This window comes from Rhinatrema bivittatum, chromosome 1, assembly GCF_901001135.1.
Source record: "Rhinatrema bivittatum chromosome 1, aRhiBiv1.1, whole genome shotgun sequence".
Taxonomy (NCBI): Eukaryota; Metazoa; Chordata; class Amphibia; order Gymnophiona; family Rhinatrematidae; genus Rhinatrema; species Rhinatrema bivittatum.
In genome coordinates this window covers 21,211,570-21,232,845 of record NC_042615.1, presented here as the reverse complement: position 1 = coordinate 21,232,845, position 21,276 = coordinate 21,211,570, and the positions used below count along the sequence as shown (strand labels likewise).

Here is a 21,276-nt window from a genome sequence, read left to right as displayed (position 1 = left end):
CCGGGTATCCTTCGTCATCCCGGGCCACCAGTAGAACCGACTGAGAGCAACCAGGGTTCGGTGTTGTCCTGGATGACCTGAGCTGCAGGAGTCGTGGGCCCAGGTCAATACCCGACTCTGGAGACATGGCGGGTCGAAGGCTTTTCCGGGTGGAATTGGCATAGTGACCGCCAATAGGACGTGAAACAGGTCGATGATGAAGCTGGGAGGTTCTGGTATGTCCGTAGTGTCGAAGGCTCAAGAGAGCATGTCCGCCTTCAAATTCTTGGCGGCTGGACGATACCGTAAAATAAAATCGAACCTTGCGAAGAATAAGGCCAAACAGGCTTGCCAGGGATTGTTTCAGGTGGTATATATTTCGTTGGCCTTTGTCTTCGCATCCAGATATGTCCCATTTTTAAAGAGGCATTGAACATATAAGGCCTGAATTTGGTGTTGTCTTATCTGTCATGCTTGCAGTTTGAGCCTGTTTGGGGTATTTTTCTAAAACTGCTTACTTTGAAAGCGGTTTCCTGTTGGCAATTTGGTCAGCTCGAATAATTTCTGAATTGTAGGTGCCTTCTTGTAGGGAACTCCTTTTATTAATAACTAGGAATATGATCAAATTCATACATTTTGTCTATAAATCATCGCTTCTCCCTTTCATTTGAATCAATTGGTCTGCACCTTCGTTTATCAAGCATTCAGATTTGTCTGAATATAGGCTGCAACGTGCTTTGGATGTAGGAAGAGCTCTCCTGAGATATTTCAAGATTACTAATACTTTAGGAAGTCAGAACATCTTTGCTATTTACTTTTCCAAAATTTTGCTATTTTTCTGTAATTTTCCGTTGTACCTAAGCCCAACTCAATTATCTTCCATACACAGAGTGTAATCTTTGTCTTTCAAATAAAGGTTTGAGGAAACTCTGTCTTGTGTTTTAAGAAGTACTTTCTGTTGATTAGAAGAATCTAAAGCATGATTATTTTGTTGCAGGACAGTGTTCTCAGTGAAGCTGACACATCGACAGACAGAAGGTAATTATGTCTTGCTAAAATATTACCGCAGCAATTTTACTGTTTTTTGTTTTTTTATAACAAATGCTTGCAATTTCCAGCAAATAGGTGAGCCCTCTACAGAAGCAGGTTATTTGTGGCATTTATTTTTGGGAGGGGGCAGATGACTAACAAAAAAAAATCAGGAAAACGAGATTAAGTTGCTCTGTCTTGCATTTCCTTCAAATGAGCAAATTATAAAATAGATACATGGACTATTGCAACCAATAAAACAAACATACAAGCACAAAAGATAATTATGCTTCTCACAGACTAGGTCTTATTCATACAAACAATGTGACACTCTCTTCCAAGAGGATTAAGGAAGGAACATGTTTGCTAATCTAATAGTTAAAAGAGATATAGTAATACATTAAACCTGAAGCTATCAGAAATTGTTATAACATATGTGAAAAGGACTTTAAGATCATTACTGCAATGATTATACCAGGCTAGATCAACCACTCAAAAGTTTCGTAAAATCATCAACCATTCCCCAGTCCCTGGGTAGAATAAAAGAGACTATGATATAAGCCCAGAGCACTAGAGTTATTTTCCTGAAAGTTTCTCTGCCTCATCATGCTGTTTTTGCACAGTGTTTTTCTTCTAATTTTCATCCACAGTCTCAACATATCTAAATTTAAAAAATAACGGCAAATTTCAATCATTCATTCAAAAAGAACAGACTATTCTTTTATGTTATGTTGTCAAATGTTTTGTGTGGGCTTTTATGCATATTTCTTGTTCACCGCTGTGAATTTTGTTGAAAGATTGATGTGCACAGACTAAGGGAGGGGTGTGATAGTGTCTGGCAATGTGACAAGGTAATAACTAAAGCCAGAAGAATGCTGGGCTGCATAGAGAGAGGAATAACCAGTAAGAAAACAAAAAAAGGTGATGATGCCCTTGTACAGGGCCTTAGTGAGTCCTACCCTCGAGTACTGTGTTCAGTTCTAGAGCCCTTATCTCAAAAGGAATAGAGACAGCATGGAGGCGGTCCAGAGAATGGCGACCAAAATGATATGGGGTCAATATTGGAAGACTTATGAGGAGAGGCTGAAGGATCTGAATATGTATCCCATTGAAGAGAGAAGGTGCAAGTGAAATATGATACAGATCTTCAGATACCTGAAAGGTTTCAGTGATGCACAAATGTCAAATCTTTTCCGTTGGAAAGAAATCAGTAGAACTAGGGGTCAGAAATTGAAACTCCAGGGAGGAAGACTCAGAACCAACGTCAGGAAATATTTCTTCACAGAGAGGGTGGTGGATGCCTGGAATGCCCTTATGGAGAAGGTGGTGAAGACAAAAACAGTCAAAGAATTCAAAGAGGCATGGGATAAACACTGTGGATCCCTAAAGGCTAGAGGATGGGAATGAAGAAAAGAGAACATGGGAGTAATTTGCTGGTGCGGCAGTTACTACCCTTAACCAATAAGCCTTCATACTTTTGGTGCAACTTCAACATTGTTCTCTGCTTCAACGGCAAGGGGAAAAGGGGTATTGGATTCAAACAGCAACCAACAACGGCCCCGACTTTTATGGTCTGGGGAACTAATGTGTAGACATAAGGGAAAAAACCACAGGACTGCTTCTACAGCCAAGTCCATAAGTAAAGCAGCACTGTCTGAATTTTCAAGATGGCTTATCACCCAGTCAAAATGTTGCTAGCAGTAAATTTTTATGGGTTATCATAAAGCTTGGTATAACTGCACAGAACAGCAGTTGCTACCCTTAAGAGAAACACTGGGTAACCTGCATTGTGCAGCAGATACTATCATAAGAAGCTTGCTGGGCAGACTAATCCTTTTCTGCATGATTTCTATATTAGTATATACATTTTTTCAATAAACTGTAGTTAGAATATATCGAAATGCAACAAATTATCAGTAAGGCATTTGTTTATTAAGTCACGGTAACATAATATTTTACGTTTAACATACAAAGGACAGTTGGAAATTTATAGGCATGAACCAGCAGCCGTCAGTGCATAGTGCATTGGGACGCTTGGAGCTTGATACATCAAAATGACTGACGCACGGTGCATTGGAATGCATCTCACACCAAAATGCTTAATATACAGCGCATCAGATTGACCAAGCCATAACACATCCCACAGATTAATGCATGCTGCGTCGACGAAACTGACACATGTTGCATCAAAGCACCCGATACAAAGTGCATCGAAAAGAGCCAGCAAGTAAAATGAAAGAGCTCTCTATGCACCAACCTTCTTAGGCGCATGGGTCATCAAAGCCCAAATCTATGCAGGTTACAAGCACTCCAAATTTCGATGCAGAAGGAATCAGAAATCCTTCCCATTAGTTATGATGAGGCATCACATCTCTCTCTCTATCTCATCACTCCAACGCTTCATGATGCTCAAAACACACCAAACAGCCAATTTCGTTTCCAGTCTTACCAGTATGCCCAGGTGAACGTTATGCCCAAAGAATACTAAAGATAGCTTTACCTACTTAACTATATGCAGCATATGGTGCTTCTATGACAGAGGATACGATTCAATTTCTGCCTGCCAGTTTTCCAACTACTATTCTAGGACCTTTGCCTGCAATCTGAAAAATCAATTTATTCTCTTCCACCCTTGGCATTGAATCCACCCGCGGGGGAACAGGAGTCTGATCTGGTCTTCAAGGAAAATGCACTTAAATTGACACCTGCCCAGAGGTCATAGTAAGCAGTGGAAGAAATGACAGACATTGTTCGCAATTTCTTTTCCTCCTTAGTCCCAGAATCAGAACAGCTGACCTTCCCACCAGCTTATCCCATTCTGCCATTCTCTTCTCAGAGAGTAATGCCAGCATAGTCATCCTCTGGATGTATATGGTCTTCCCCCAGTGAGCCACCACCACCTATCTCTTCTTCCTTGGTATTGCAGAGCCCTCAGGTCTTACCCCATTTCTGATGGCCCAGTATACCTTCCCCAGGGGAATTCCCTGGCAGCCCCACCAGTATTCCTTCTGATGTGCCTCCGGGCCTGCTGGACCATGCCTCACTGCCAGAAGACCTAACATACTCCAAGTTTATGGACAAGATGGGCGTGGCTCTTAATGTAGTGATGCGTAAAGATCTGGATCCCAGGATGGGAGTCATGGGCATGTAAGGAGAAGAGCTCTGATTTCTAACCCCACCTCCCTTTTATGTATGTACCTACTATTTACCCGGGACCCTCCAGTTCGTTATTAGAAAATTAGCCAAACTGCCAAACAAAACAAATCTCCTTTATTCCAAAATTACACAGGGCTAAGGTTAACACTTTGTGTCAAGAAACACACAAGCAATTGGGGACATAGGCAATATGTTTTTGTAACTATTGTTTTTCTTATCTGATATCGGGTGCTTATCAAATAACCATTCATTTCTGCTGGTCTCACCTCTTTTTAGCAGATATTTACTTTTCCACGGGGTAGGAAATAAAGCCCAGGTTCTTACCATTCAGCTGGCAGTAGCTTATGTTCTCAGGCTGGCAGGGTGATCCTTCCCTTCGCAGTTCTCCAGCACAGAGGCAGAGAGGACAGTCATGGCCACCGAAACAACAGACTGTTCAACTGTCAAGTCTCTTAGACCTTATCTCCGCAAGTCACCTTGGCTCAGGATGCATGGGGGCAAAGCAGGGGGAAAGCCACATCACACAGATGAGTCTCCTCCTTCTCTTCAGATGGGTCTCGATCAGCTGATGATGGATGGCTGTGAGCACTGTTAACTGGCTCCTTTTCAAGGGCTCACCTATGCATAATTCAGCAGCTCATGCATAGTCAAGTGAATGCATAATTAAGGCTTTTAATTTGCAGACCTTCCCATGCTTTTACCAGTTCTTTGTCTCATCTCCAGGTTCTTCAAGCATTCAGTTCTGATGAATGAGGGCTGCCCAGGTTTGACAGAGCTCTGATAAACTCTGATCCCGGATAAGAAAGGAGGACCATAAAGAGAGAGGCCCCAATGTTATTTCAGAACTGATTCACCCAGGGCCAGATGGCCCTTGTTGCTCTTGGTCTCTTTTTTGGCATCTGCTTGGCTGGAAAGGGCCAATAAATCCAGCAGCTTAGTCATGTACACAGCACTGCAGAGTTTCCTTTTGGCTGTCCTTGGCAGAACAGGCAATGTCATTTTTTTTCTGTATTTAAATGTGCATAGCCCAAATAGGACAATGTCCATTTCTACTGATGTCAGAGAGCCCATCTTAGCTGTTTGCCGTGTTAGCAAGAATCGTAATATTTCAGCTGTTCAATGACTCACGGCACACTTGTTGTTGATTAAGTTTCTGTTTATTATGACCGAGGGCACATTGATGTACAACTTGGGAATGTATCACACTATGCATTCGTTTATTTGTGCACAGGGTTGTAAGAATACTGCTTGTGTAGTTGGCTGTTCTACCTGTGAAGGTACGTTGTAGTTCCTGTTATGTAAGAGATTAAATAAAAAATTTCAAAAAAAAAAAGAATCGTAATATTTCCTACTGGTATTCCAGAGATCCTATACTTTTCAGCCGAACCATCAGCATTACTGACCCATGCAATATTAAACATTGTCTTGCTGCCCGAAAGTTAGATTTAAAATTCTGTATGAATAGAGGATTCTAGTGCAAATGTCATTGATTGGGGAACCCTTTTGGTGACCCTTTTTTCAATAAAGGATCTGAACCAAATTATGAAGAAATACTTTTATAGGTTTCCTATTTGGAGAAACCAATAAAAATTTTCCCTGACTTAGCTGTGGTAACACAGCAAAGACGAAAAGCTTTTTTAGCTTTTCGTCAGGAGTTAATTTCAGTGGGTTTTTCTTTTAAATTGCATTTCCCATGCAAGTGTCTTATTTCTAAGCAGGAAGAATCCTTTATTTTCTTTAATCCAGACCAATTAAAATTGTTTATAGATCAGAGAAAATTGCCTACATCATCCCCAATTATCCAGTAATGGAATAAAAAATGTGTGTTAGGGTTTGCCATATAATTACTTGATGGATATTTGTTATTGTTCTTTTTCTCCCTGTGAATTTCATGGATAATCCAAAGCATCTCTTCTATTGATTGATATGTAATAATGATGGAGTCAACTTCATACGTTAATTTTGAAATTGGTATAATTTTTTCAAGACTGTCATCTCATGTTTTTTCTTTAAATGCAAAAATTTATGATCTTTGTATTTATAAAATGATAAAAATAAAAATAAATAAATAAATAAAATTCTGTATGAAAAAGTCACCAGGGTGTAGTGTGGTAGAACTTCCCCTATAATACCATATTAGTGGATTCCACCCTAAAAAAAAAAAAAAGCAAACAAGACCCATCTTCAGGCCAGCATTTTGTCTGAGAAGGATCATCAAATTCTTGATGACTTTGGCAAGAAAGTCTTACAGGACACAATGCTTACAGTACGAATCATGCAACATCAATTTTACATGATCCAGTACATTTACAACTGTGTCCAAAAACTAAAACCCTTCAGTCATTCATAAATTGGAGAACAAATCTCCCTGGCCATCCATCTTTGATTTAGAGGTAGCTATTCGTCACCTTCTCTGCTCTGTATACAAATCTTTCAACACCACAGCTTGCACTTCATCTGCATCCATTGAAGCTCTCCTTATGCCGTGAGTAGCCGGAGCTGGCAGGAGCAGAGGCCCAACTAGAGCTTCACCAATACCAACCCTTGTTCCCTTTAGGTTGAGCCCTCGGGTGCCAGGGTTGGCTGGACTTAGGCGTGGTCCTTTTGTGGAGGTGAAGATCCGAAGCTTGGAAGACGAGGCAGGCCGGCACAGCAGGAAGCACAGTCAGGTCAGACCACAATCTGGACAGGCGACAAGCAGCAGAGTCTAAATGAGGCAGAGGTCGGAGGCAAGTAGAGTTTAGTCGAAGACAAGATACATGCTGTGGTCGGTAGCAGGCAGAGGACAAGTAGCATTGGGATCCAGTCAAAAGTCAAAGCCAGAAGATCAGTCCAAGGAAGATAACGAAGAGGAGTAGCATGAGGGTCCACAGGAACATAAGGAGACACTGAAGACAGACGAGAGGAAGACTGACCACAGGCAAGAAGCTCAGGAGACAAACCAGACTGGTAGAGAACCAAGGACAGAAGACAGTAACTCTCAGTAATACCACAGCGAAGACAGGAACCAAGGATCAGGAAACAGGAATCTGGAACGCAGGCAAAGCACTACTCCCAATGGGAGTCGACCTATTGCCGAGGCACCGGATAGAAGTCTCAGTCCTTATAGAGCTCGCTAGTTGATGTCATCAAGGGGAGCTTCTGGAGTTTCCCGCCTCTGGCCCTTTAAGAGAGCTCAGTCTGGTGCACACACGCCTATGGAGGCCTGGGGAGCAGCGCTGGAGGAAGGCTGTGCATGAGGCCCACTACTTGCCTCCTCCGGGCTGTCTGCATTGGAAGGGACGGCTGCGAAGCCAGCAGTGCCCAGCAGACCAGAGTGCCCTGGAGTGGGGGCCTCCCCCCAAGTCAGGAAGCATCGCGTCAGGCCTGGAGCTGGCAGTGCCTCTGCTGCATGTAACGGCATGGTGCACAGGGAGCCACCCCCTCACGCTGGGACGTGGTGCACCCACACAGGCCAGCCTGGAGGTGAGGGTAGTAGTTGGTGGAAATAGCCCACAGACTGCCAAGCATAACATTCTTTTTCACTCAACGCACAATTAAGCTCTGGAATTTGTTGCCAGAGGATGTGGTTAAGGCAGCTAGTGAGGCTGAGTTTAAAAAAGGGTTGGACAAGTTCCTGGAGGAGAAGACCATAAACTGCTGCTAATCAATAGGGAATAACCACTGCTTGATGCTGGCATTAGTAGCATGGGATTGAATTAATGTTTAAGTACTTGCCATTGCTTGTGACTTGGATTGGCCACTGTTGGAAACAGGATACTGGGCTTGATGGACCCTTGGTCTGACCCAGTATGACATATCTTGTGCTGAAAAGAATACGACCTCTCTTCCACACACATGACTTCAGAACGATTCTACAATCAATCATTTTCGCAAAGCTGGACTATTGTAACACCATCATGCTTGGTCTCCCTTCATCACACACCAAACCATTACAAATGGTCCAAAACGCCTCCGCCCGTATACTCACCAACACTAGGAGAAGAGAACACATAACACCTATCTTGATGGACCTCCATTGGCTGCCCATCCACTTCAGAATAATCTACAAGGCCATTCTCACCATTTTCAAAAACATCCATCAATTAGCCCCAATCGATCTCCATATCCCCCTCCGATTACACCATTCCACAAGACCGACAAGAGATGCTTACAAAGGATCACTTCAAGTACCTCCAGCCAAGACTACCAGACACATCATGCTTAGAGATCGTGCATTCTCCACAGCCGGTCCAACATTATGGAACTCCATTCCCACGGATCTTAGAATGGAACCCAACATCTCAACATTCAAGAAAAGACTCAAAACGTGGCTGTTCACGCAGGCCTTTCCTAACTCCAACTCCATCTAACTCCCTTCATTCAACACGCTCCACTAGTATTAGCGTTAATAGCCACCTCTTACAATGTTATTTATACATATATATAACTATCTGATCTTCATTTCCCTTCTCTTTCCAAGTTATTGTTTTCCTTGTTAAATGTAACTGCTTTTCTGCACTATTGTTTAAATGGTAAAGTTTATTATAATTGCACCCCTGTTTCTTGTGAACCAGCATGATGGGACCACCGTCTTGAATGTTGGTATATAAAAAAGTTAAATAAAATAAATAAATAAATAAAATATCTTATGTTATGTTAGTGAAATGCACACTGCTCTCCTGTGCCTTTGCCAGCAGTGACTGGATGCAACTATGGCAATGATTGTACAAACTGAAAGTGGTGTTGGGAGAGGCATTTTATAGTTTGGTGTTAATGCCGGCAGCAAATGCCTGGAACCCTTGTTCTCCTCTACCTGCAGGGCTGATCATCTTCTAAAGTGATCATTTCGCCAGTGCTCCTTGCCTCTTTCCATGTGACAGAACGCCACCCCATTTCCTCCATCGTCGGCTGTCGCTTATGACGTATAGCGGGGGCCTGCAGATTGGGGACACCTGTAATATTCCTGTAGGGCGTTATGAAAGAAAATGAATAATTAATGATTAGGTAACATTTCTGTGCCTAAAACAAAACAAAGGAAATATTTTGGTTCCTATTGAGTCGTTGTTGCCTTGGTAAGGCAATAATTTAAGGACCTGTATGAATTTCTAGTTTACATGTTATTTACTAGTAAAATTTAAATACTACACATCCCAATATATTCTCAATGAATCCCTTTCAGAACAACTAATACCACTGGGAAAGAGAAAAAGAAAGAAGTATCTTGATTTGTTTCTAGTCACAGATAACATTATTATCAATACATCGTGATGTATTTCATATTTTCATTTTCTTTCTAGCTTAATGGCACCTCTTGTGGGAGAGCATAGTAGTCATGTGGAAGATACGAGTGACCAGCTGCACTTCTGTCAGGTACTGAAGGGTAATAATGACAGTACTGGCATTCTGTACTTGTATTTTCTTGAATGTAGATCAAAAAGCTTTATTGTGTATTTGTCCCATGTTTAATGAGATACCAGGCCTGTGCGTCAATGTCAGAGACCCAGCTTTGGGTTTAGGCCTTGGCGACAGGACCCTTCCTCGGCTAGGCTCCAGCATTGGGCCTAGGTCCAGGTTCAGGCCCCTGTCTCGTGACTAGGCCTAGGTTTCTGCAACTGGGACTGGGCTTGAGGCCCTGTTCTGCCAAAGGCCTGTTTTAAATTTTTTTTTTTAAAGCAAATGTATATAAATAAACACAAAATATAAATGTTTTTATTTGGTAAAAAATGTACTTTTTTGCATTTTCTCTTTAACTGTGTTTTCTGACTCATAGCTAATTAGATTAGCTCGAATAAGTGAGTCTGATCTGAGAAGAAAGAAGGGATTCTAATGTCATATTCCATCTGAGGGGCCAATGATCTGACTAGAAATGGGTTCAGTGTAGTAGCAGGGGATTTCTACATGGGAGGAGCCAGGACCTGGACCTAAGCCTAGGGTCTAGGCCTGGGCCTCGGCAACTGGGACTTGGCCTCAGACTGTCCCCGGGCCTCTGCAACAGGTCCTCTCCTGGCAAAGATCATAGTATTTTCAGAGGTATTACCTTCCATGGTAAGGAAGAGGAGACCCTTTGTCATATCACCAGTCTCAGTGTGTGGTTCAAAACCTGGTGCAAAGAAGAAAGTTATATTTATATATATATATATATATATATATATATATTGAGATCTAAGGTCATGTATGAAATAAAAAGCACTCAACTGTAGTAATGGCCTAATCTTTCTATGAGAGGAAAAAAGATGCTATGTGATAAATTCAGATCATATGTTGTCAGGTGATTAAACTAGAGGAGGGGGAGGGCAGGTGGAAGCCAACTGTTTTGGATTGTCACTCCCACAGTAAGATTGTGAGGAAAATCTCAGAAGCAAGGAGCTCACTAATCTTCTCTTAAGCAGCAGGATAGATGAGGGAACAGATAGGAGACTAGAAAGGGTGCAGGCACGCCAAGGCGAAATAGCTATAACGATATAATCACAAATGCTTGTACTCCAAGCAATACAATTCCAGACTGACAAGCCTTCTAGGAAGAGATAGGCCTGAGTATATTTATAGCTTTTATGGAGGCCCAGAATCCGGTGGGAATGAAAGTGTGGAGGTGTGTTGGTGGGAGATGTTTAACCTTCTGGATGTGGATAGGAGTCTTATGTTGACAGATTTGGAAGCGGAGAGATCCTGGACTCGTAGACATATAGTAGCGGAACCCACAAGGGATGGGACAATATTGGGCTGGGTATCTACTAACAGAGAAGGCATCCCTAATGTTAGGTTAGGTGCCCACCTGAGTGCTAGTGATCATCAGACACTGTGGTTTGATTTAGCAGCCACGGAAGAGAAGTGTTGTACAGAGCTCAAAGTCTTGGATTTCAGAAACGCCGACCGTGGGAGGTGCTGGCATGGGAGAATGCAAGTGAAGTCCAAGAACGAAGGCCTAAACTAAAAGAAGCTACTTTAATGACTGATTTGTTTTATGAAAAGAAAAACGCTCCTCGCACTGCTTTGTTTTTTTCACAGACATAGTCATATACAAGTTTTGTACAATAAAGAGCCTTGTGCACACCAGACTCTTATTAGATAAACATTTTGTACTAGGAGGAGTCAGTAAATAAGATGAACTTAAGCTGTTTGATGCTATGCTTACATTCGCCTTATTTGTTGACTCCCACTCATAAAATAAACATTAACAATGATTGCAGGGAGCGCAATTTAATTTGAACACTTGATGATCAGTTTACTTGTGTTATTTTTGCATCAAATTACCAGATTGTATTTACAAGGATCAGAGGCTTTCCTGGAACTATATTAATATGAAATTTATTTATTTATTTTTATTTATTTGAGGTTCTTTATATACCGACATTCGTTTAGTAACATCATGTCGGTGTACATTCAACAAAACTTTAGCAGCAGCGCTGGAACAGATAGAAAATAGCGGCAGTGCTTTACAATTAATATTCAACTTAGAAAGGACATTAGGAGATTATAACAAGGAAAGATTGGATCAGGGAATGCAAACAGGGAAGGGGAGGGAGAGGGAAAATAAAGGAAGAATTAAGAAGAATATATTAACGTTAATACATAGATAAATACATTAAATACATTAGTTATAATAGATTACTAGGCATCAACTTTATAGAGATATTAGAGAGGAGTAAATTATGTAATTCGAAGGATAATGCATAATTACAAATTTACATAAGTTTGGTCTCAGGGAGAAGCAAGGGGGGAGTAGCTGGAAGTGAAGGTGGTTGCTTTATGTGAAGGCTTTTAAGAATAACCATGTTTTAAGTTTCTGCTTGAATTTTTTTGGGCATAGTTCCTGACGAAGGTCAGGTGGCAAACTGTTCCAGCAGGAGGGGCCAGCTAAGGCAAAGGCACGTTTTCTGGTTGTGTCGAGTCTGGTAGTTTTGTGAGGGGGTAATTGGAGTGTAGCTGCGTGTTGCGGTCTGGGGATTCTGGAGTGTTTGCGGAACTGTATTGCGTTATTGTGTAATGCAAATGTAATGTTGCATTGGATTTTTTTTTTTTTAAATGCAGTTTCATTGTGTAATGCAGTTTATTGTGTAATGCAAATGTAATGTTGCATTGGATTTTTTTTTTTTTAAATGCAGTTTCATAAAATTTGCCCTGCTCTTGGCTCTAAAATAAAGCAGAGTATTTGTTCGAAGTGCTAGGATAACGGCGAAAGGTTGTAATCTGTGAAGAATACTAGCCATTTTATGGAGAAGTAGTTGGTGGTTACAGGAATTAGACTATGAGTTGAAAGCCCTCCTCTCCGGCTGACTGTGTGACTTTAAGCTATTCGCGTTCTCTCCCCGTGCTTCCGCAACCCAGCTGAAAACAAAGCATCCTTCTTCGGCATGGTCTGCTGTCCAACGAAACATGTCTACGTGTAAATATATATAGAATGTGCGCTTGCATGTGTATATTTTGCCTTGCATGCTTCTATAACATTTTAGTGACTTTCTTCTTCTCTTACAGGCTGAAATTGGTGAAATGAGGCTAAAACTGGAAAGCATCATGCAGGAAAATGAAAAGTAAGGTGATTGTGCTGACTGCGCTGGTTCACCCTCCCTATCACCATTGTACCGTAGGGCTATGGGGATAATTATCAGCGAACACTCGAATAGTGTTACATACAGAAGAAAGTTTTGTGTAGTTGTCAGATTAGTCCACTTAGATAAAGGACAGCGAACAAGCTAGCCTAACGTCTGTGACCAGCTTTTCCACGTTATCCGCTCCTCGTCACGTCGGTGCGACCTGATCAGCAGATGATGTCTTAATATAGAAGTAAATTGTAGGCTGGACTACAACAGTAGTTTTTGTTTTGAAAGCTGTAAGGAGGTGATGTGTTAGAGAGGGGCAAGAAAACTGAGAGAAACAAGAGGCAGGGTATTCAGCAGTTGAAAGAGCGTGGGGCTTAAGTGATGAAGGGTGTTGGTGCTAAACACTAAACTTGCAGACAGTTTAGTGTTTAGCAAAATCTTTCACATATGTGACGAGATTTTGCCTTAATTGTTCTTAGTATTCAGTTATCCTGAAACTTGCAGACAGATCTTTTGGTACTAGTAGACTACATAAATTTGTCTATGTCCTTCTTTTCACTTTGGGGTAAGTTCTGTAGCATTTCTTTTTCACAGGAGCCCTCTTAACTAACGGCTGTCCCACAGGGGTGCACGTTGGTGGTCCAACCTCCCCCCCCTCACCTACAATGACCAGCTACCCTGAGAAGCTGTTTTCCTCAGGGCAGTTCTGACAGAGAGGCGCCATTCCTCTGTTTAAATTATATTTTCTCAATTTGGTCGTTTGTTTACCTTGCCAGCACAGTTTTATCTTGTTGCTGCTGACAGCCTCTGGGGGGGGGGGTGATTTCTGTGCCGGCTCTGTCCCCCTCCGATGCCGCATCCGATGCCTGGATCACGGTTCTCCCAGGAAGGCCTATGTGGGAGATGCCTCCCCGGTGGGGAGGGTACCTCGAGGCCAGCGGGGCATTCTGTTTCGCGCGCTTGAGCGCGCACACCCTCAGGGAAAAAGCGGCCATTTTGTCTCCTGCACTGCCTGCTCTGACGCAGCCAGATTCAGCTGCAGACCACGGATTTTCACCCTCACCGCCAATTCTGACTCTGGCGATCCTCCCAGATGCAGAACCACCATCGGGGCAATTTTCTGCGGTCCTGGCCCCTGCTCCTCCTCCAGAGCCTTTCTCGGCGGAGCTTATTCTTTTGCTCCATAATGCCTACTTAGCAAGGATGGACCCAGCTTCAGCCCCCCTCCTGCCAAGGTGATCAGGCTGGTTGAGTCTGGGAACTCTATGGCACCCCCTCAAGCACCAGGAGTTCCCCTGGGGTCTACAGGAGGAGGGGGTCCCCCAAGCACCAGGGGTACCACAAGGGTCCTCCCGGGTACAGATGGTTTCTCACCCCCTCATTCCTAATCTGCCTCATCAGAATCCTACTATCGACCCAGACCTGGTTGATCCGACACCTGCAGTTCAAATAGAAGGGCATGATCCCCGGGTGTTGCGACTTTTTCAGAGGGATGAGTTAGATCCTCTTATCCCCTGTGTACTGGATGAACTGGATAGTGTGAGGTCCCACAAGACACTACAGGGCCCAGTACGACGGCAAAAGGTGATCCTGTCCTGGTGGACCTCCGCCCACCAGCTAAGACATTGGCTACCCATCCACCACAGAATACAATATAAAGTCTTAACCCTAATTCACAAAGCTCTTCACAACGAGAAGTTCAACTGGCTTAACTCCGCACTATACTGATGGCGGATTGGAATTGGATTGCTGTAGAGAGAATCTGAGGTCCTTTTTAGTTGCTAAAAGAATACCTCCTCCCTTTTTTTTATGACGAGGTAGCGAGAAGAAGTCGTAAGCCTCTGTAGGTAATTGATTAATTATTGCTGTGTCTGATGGTTTTAACCACGTTTCAGTGATTGCACATATCTCCGGTTTCACGTCGATGAGGTAGTCGTTTAAGATTACAGACTTTTTCGTTAGAGATTGAGCATTGAAAAGGCTTAAAGAGAAAAGGGTGAGGCCTAGCAGTTGCGTGGTAGGAGTGATCAAAATTGAAGAGAGGGATTTAAGGTTGTGTTGTTGGGCATGACGGAAAGAAATTCTTTTAGGTGGTGTATTATGTTGGAGAATTGGAATTGTGGTGTATTATGTTGGAGAATTGGAATCTCTACAGCAATCCAATTCCAATTCAAAACTTGAATTCGGCTTTTTCACCTCAGACAAGCTCCAAATCCTTCTCGTATATGCTCCCCCAGGACTCCTGGAATCAGATGCTTCACCCCTGATCGAATTAACCTCTTCCCTCATCAACTTTGACTCGCCAACTATCATTCTAGGTGATTTCAACATGCACGTAGATAACCCTACCCCATCACCTAACTGTGAAACACTACTCACAGCCTTCTCAGCGCTAGGCTTCACTCAATTAGTTAACAAACCTACCCACAAAGCCGGCCACACGTTAGACCTGATCTTCGTTAACGCTGCAATCAAGCCCGTATCTATCCCAGATTGCACAAAGGTCCCGTGGTCAGATCACTACCTCATAACAACTTCATTCTCTATAAAACATACTAGCCCGGCTTGCATTCCTTCGCCCTCTTTCACATACAGGAAAACTTGCTCCCCAGAAGACCTCAATAATCACCTATCACCACAACTCCACCAACTGGACCTTACAGATCCGAACTCAGCACTTCGATCATGGAATACAATCACCGAAACTATAGCTAACAAGCTATGCCCTTCAATTACAAAAAAACCACACCAGAATTCCTCCAAAAGACAGCCCTGGTTCTCCTCAGAACTAAGAAAGCTCAAACTCCAACTAAGACAAAATGAGGCTAAATGGCGCAAAAACCCAGGAACCAACACCCTTTCAATCTACAAATCATCTCTGCATCAATACAAATCAAGCACCTTAAGATCCAAGAGGGACTATTACGCCTCGAAGATACACGACCTTGTATTCGATGCCAAAGCCCTCTTCAGCTATGTAGCCAACCTCACACAAGTAAACCAACCAGAGATTGCACATGACCAAGCTCAATCGAAAGCGGAAGAATTAGCTCTATTCTTCAGCAACAAAATCAACACTCTTCTATCTCAGCTCCCCACTAACCCCACTGTTCCACTAACCACTCCTCAACCCTCAATCAACCTCACTCAGTTAGAAGAACTTGATACAACTTCATCCATGGAGATCCAAGGAATTCTAAGGAAAATGAAACCTTCTTCCCACCCTTCAGACCACATCCCAGCCAAACTACTACTATCAATTCCAGATTCTATCTCCAAAACCCTGGCAGATATCATAAATTGCTCCCTCACACAAGGACTCTACCCTGACAACCTCAAACTAGCCTCACTCAAACCCCTTCTCAAAAAACCAAATCTTGACCCAAACGATCCTAACAACTTTAGACCGATAGCCAACCTCCCCTTCATAGCCAAGATAATGGAAAAATTGGTAAACTCACGACTCTCAAACTACCTTGAAGACAATAACCTACTATTCCCATCACAATACGGATTCCGTAAAACCTTAAGCACGGAAGCCCTCCTCATCTCTATGACCGACCACATCATCCTAGGCTTAGACAAAGGACAATCCTTCCTTCTGATCCTACTCGACCTTTCGTCTGCATTTGACACGGTCAATCACTCTCTTCTCATCAACCAACTAACAGCCATAGGTATCTCTGGCACTGCCCTATCTTGGTTTAGAACCTTCCTCAGCAACAGAGGATATAAGGTTAAGATTCATAATAAAGAATCCTCTCTTCACCCCGCGTCAGTAGGAGTCCCTCAGGGCTCATCCCTGTCTCCTACCTTGTTTAACATTTATCTGTTACCCTTATGTGAACTCCTCACTAACCTCAATCTCAAACACTTCCTCTACGCCGACGATATTCAGGTCCTGATCCCCATCAAGGAGTCACTCGCAAAAACACTGTCTCACTGGGAAACCTGCCTCCAAAATATCAAACAGCTTCTCACAAGTCTCAACCTGATACTAAATTCATCAAAACGGAACTTCTAATCATCACACCAGAAAACAGCTCCCTCACACACACTCATCCAACCTTACCAAACACTACACAAGTGAGAGACCTAGGAGTTCTAATTGACAATCACCTAAACCTGAAAGCGAACATCAACAAAACCACCAGAGACTGCTTTTATAAGCTCCAAGTGCTGAAAAGAATACGACCTCTCTTCCACACTCATGACTTTAGAACGATTCTACAATCAATCATTTTCGCAAAGCTGGACTATTGTAACACCATCATGCTTGGTCTCCCTTCATCACACACCAAACCATTGCAAATGGTCCAAAATGCCTCCGCCCGTATACTCACTAACACCAGGAGAAGAGAACACATAACACCTATCCTGATGGGCCTCCACTGGCTGCCTATCCACTTCAGAATAATCTACAAGGCCATTCTCACCATTTTCAAAAACATCCATCAATTAGCCCCAATCGATCTCCATATCCCCCTCCGATTACACTACTCAACAAGACCGACAAGAGATGCTTACAAAGGATCACTTCAAGTACCTCCAGCCAAAACTACCAGACACATCACGCTTAGAGATCGGGCCTTCTCCACAGCTGGTCCAACTTTATGGAACTCCATTCCCCCGGATCTTAGAATGGAACCCAGCATCTCAACATTCAAGAAAAGACTCAAGACGTGGCTGTTCACGCAGGCCTTTGCTAACTCCAACATTACTTAACTCCCTTCAATCAACATACTTCGCTAGTAATAGCATTAATAGCCACCCCTTATAATGTTATTATATATATTTATAATTATCTGATCTTCATTTTCCTTCTTACTCCAAGTTATTGATTCCCTGTTACATGTAACTGCTTTTCTGCACTATTGTTCAAATTGTAAAGTTTATTTTAATTGCACCCCTGTTTCTTGTGAACCAGCATGATGGGACTATCGTCTTGAATGTCGGTATATAAAAAAACGTAAATAAATAAATAAATAAATACTTTCACACCACTCGAAAGAAAACTACGCGCCACCAACACTGGACTCATTACAATATCCTTGCCAAAAACAGCACACCTGACCACAACAAGGGAACGATCTCTATCGATAGCAGGACCTTCACTCTGGAACAGCTTACCGCCTCAACTCAGACTGGATCCCATAACCCAATCCTTCAAAAAAAAATATATCAAAACATGGCTCTTCAAAAAAGCATTTCCAACAGCAACCTAAAGCTCACTCCCACCAGCAGTAAACCTCACTACTCTATCTTGCATTGCACATCCAACTTCCTACTTTTTAGGTCACTCAAAAAATGCTACACTGTTAAATTACTGCTGTCAAATGTTACACTGTCAAATTACAGTCGACCATCCTATTGCACTCTGCGTTACCTAGTCATACCATTATATTCTATGTTTCCATATAAATGTCACATTGTTATACTACTGTTTGACCCTTCTAATATTCTCTATTAAGTCCTCCTAATTTACAATGCTACAAATGACTTGAAGTTACTACGTTAAATGACCTGAAGACGCTAAGTAAAATGCTATTAACTACACCAAGCTAAAATGACAGAATGCAAAATGTTAGAATGTAAAACTTCACCAACGACAAGTCAGAATGTTAAATATTACTAATGACACCAAATTAAAAAGTTAGCTAAATGTCAGTAAATGAATGTTATGTTAGCGAAAATGTTAGTAATATATTGCCAGTTACTCCATGTTAAAATGTTTAAAAATGATATGAAGTTACAATGTAAAGTAAGTAGTATGATTCTTACTGGAACTATGTTACACTGTAAGCCGTTGTGATATGCAAGATCGAATGACGGTATATAAAAACAAACAAATAAATACATTTCCTTTTCATCCCATGCTCCTTCAGTTGTTGTCCAGGGAGTGGGATGCTCCGGAGGCTTCTCTGAGGGTCGACAGAACAATGGACAAGTTGTACCCATTCCCTGAAGACTCCTTGGATTTCCTCAGGGTCCCCAAGGTTGATGCGTCAGTGTCAGCGGTCATGAAAAGAACGACCATTCCAGTCACTGGGGGCGCAGCTCTGCGAGATATGCAGGATCGTAAGCTCGAGGTATACCTAAAGAGAGTCTTTGAGGTGTCAGCTTTGGGTGTCAGAGCGGCTGTCTGTAGCTCTGTTATGCAAAGAGCAGGCCTCAGATGGGTACAACAGCTGCTCAGTCCTCAAGAGCTACCTCCAGGGGAGGTGCTTTATAGTTTATGGAGCAGATGTGTTCTACGACCTACTCCGGGTGCTGGCCAGATCTATGGTCTCTGCTACATGCCTGCTTTGGCTCCGCAACTGGTCGGCGGATTCTTCCTCCAAGTTTCAGTGGGCTCCCTGCCTTTCAAAGGAATGTTACTGTTTGGAGAGGAGCTGGACCAGCTCATCAAGTCCCTTGGTGAGAATAAGGTACACAAGTTACCCAAAGATCATCCTGAGTTCCAGGACATTCAGTGCTACTCGTTCACGTTTCCGGGGGTCAACATCGCTTTTGGCAATCACGAACAGTTTCACAGAGGACGCCCTCCTCCAGGTCCCAGTCCTGGTCCCATTCCTTTCGGGACGAAGACCAACCAGGGATAACCCCTCACAAGGTGCTCCCTCCAAATCCTCACAATGAAGTATTGCTGACCCACTCTTCGACCCTCAGGATAGGGGGACGGCTGTGTCTCAACTACGAGGAGTGGGTCAAAATCACCTCAAACCAATGGATCCTGGATATTCTACAGCACGGCTACGCTTTAGAATTTGCTCGGCCCCTAAGAGACAGGTTTGTCTTCTCCCCTTGCGGACCAGTGAAGAAACAATGCATAGTTCGCCAGACGCTCGATCGTCTCCTGGACTTAGGGCCATTCTTCCGGTGCCCTTGGCGGAACAAGGGTTAGGCCATTATTCCATCTACTTCATAGTTCCCAAGAAGGAAGGATCCTTTCGTCCAATCCTTGATCTCAAGATGGTCAACAGGACCCCTCAAAATTCCACATTTCTGGATGGAAACATTGCGCTCCATGATAGCAGCGGTGCAAGAAGGGGAATTCCTAGCTTCCTTGGATTTGACAGAGGCCTGTCTACCCATCCCTGTACTGCAAGATCACCAGCGCTTTCTCTGCTTCAAGATCCTCGGCCAGCATTTTCAATTTCAGGCTCTGCCCTTTGGTCTAACGACCGCGACACACACATTCACCAAGGTGATGGTTGTTGAAGCGGCGGCACTACAGAAGGAAGGGATCCTAGTGCACCCCTACCTGGATGACTGGCTCATCCGAGCGAAGTCCAGGGATCTGTGCAGCAAGCCGTCGACCGAGTTCTCCGTTTTCTCCGCTCTCTTGGATGGGTCATCAACCTGGCCAAGAGCAGTCTTACGCCCTCGCAGATGATAGACTTCCTAGAAGCATATTTCAATACCAGGCTGGGTAAAGTCTTCCTTCGTTGGGACCGGGTGAAATCTCTACTTGCTCAGATTCAATGCTTCAGTTGCCTTCCACTCCCCACGGCATGGGACTATCTCCAGGTACTGGGCTCTATGGCTTCAACTATAGATTTAGTTCCTTGGGCCTTCACACATCTGTGTCCTCCACATAGTGCATTGCTCTCTCGCTGGAAGCCAGTATCTTGGGAGTTTCAAGCATGACTCCCGCTGCTGGACTCGGCCAGGGACAGTCTGCTCTGGTGGCTCAGCCTGGATCACTTATTGCGGGGAGTGGACTTAGAGGTTCCCCAGTGGGTGATCGTCACCACGGATGCCAGCCTCTCTGGCTGGGGGGCGGCGTGCGAGAGGCAGTCGACTCGGGGTCGATGGACACCCATGCAGGGGCAGTGGCCGATCAATCATCTGGAAACCAGAGAGGTTCGTCTTGCGTTGCAGTGTTTCCTCCCCCTAGTCCAGGGGCGAGCGGTGCGGATACTCTCCAACAACGCGACGACAGTAGCGTATGTCAACCATCAGGGAGGAACAAGGAGCCGTCATATAGCCCATGAGATGGACAAGCTGATGGCATGGGTGGAGCTTCACCTCACCAGGCTAGTGGCTTCCCACATCGCGGGAGTGGACAATGTTCAGGCAGACTTCTTAAGCTGTCAACGCTTAGATCCAGGAGAGTGGGAACTCTGAAGAAGCGGTGCAGCTGCTCTTCTGCCGATGGGGAATTCCCCATCTCGACCTCATGGCCACTCAGCAGAATGCGAAGGCTCCGCGCTTCTTCAGTCACAGAAGAGAGCACAGCGCGGAAGGAGTGGATGCTCTGGTCCTCCCATGGCCACAAAACCTTCTACTCTACATGTTTCCACCTTGGCCCCTGGTGGGAAAAGTGATTCAAAGAATAGAAGTCCACCAAGGGACAGTAATCCTTGTGGCACCGGAGTGGCCCCGCAGACCGTGGTTTGCAGACTTAGTCAACATGGCAGTGGAAGGACCTCTTCGGCTGGGGCATCTACCGAACCTTCTATGTCAGGGACCAGTATTTTTCGACCGGGCAGATCGCTTCTAACTTGCGGCCTGGCTTTTGAAAGGCACAGGCTGAGAAGACGTGGTTACCTGGATGCGGTTGTTTCCACCCTCCTCAAAGCCCGAAAAA

The 21,276-nt window shown here is 43.7% G+C and overlaps 1 protein-coding gene across 2 annotated transcripts in view; it reads left to right on the top strand.

Annotated features, from left to right (window-relative positions):
* The window catches only part of SCLT1 (sodium channel and clathrin linker 1), a 207,883-nt gene that overhangs the window by 14,117 nt on the left and 172,490 nt on the right, over nucleotides 1-21,276 (top strand). For both annotated transcript variants that reach the window (XM_029592475.1, XM_029592554.1), the window contains exons 4-6: nucleotides 977-1,017; nucleotides 9,444-9,516; nucleotides 12,619-12,674. In XM_029592475.1, the coding sequence (XP_029448335.1) occupies nucleotides 977-1,017; nucleotides 9,444-9,516; nucleotides 12,619-12,674 (170 nt within the window). The remainder of the gene's footprint in view (nucleotides 1-976; nucleotides 1,018-9,443; nucleotides 9,517-12,618; nucleotides 12,675-21,276) is intronic.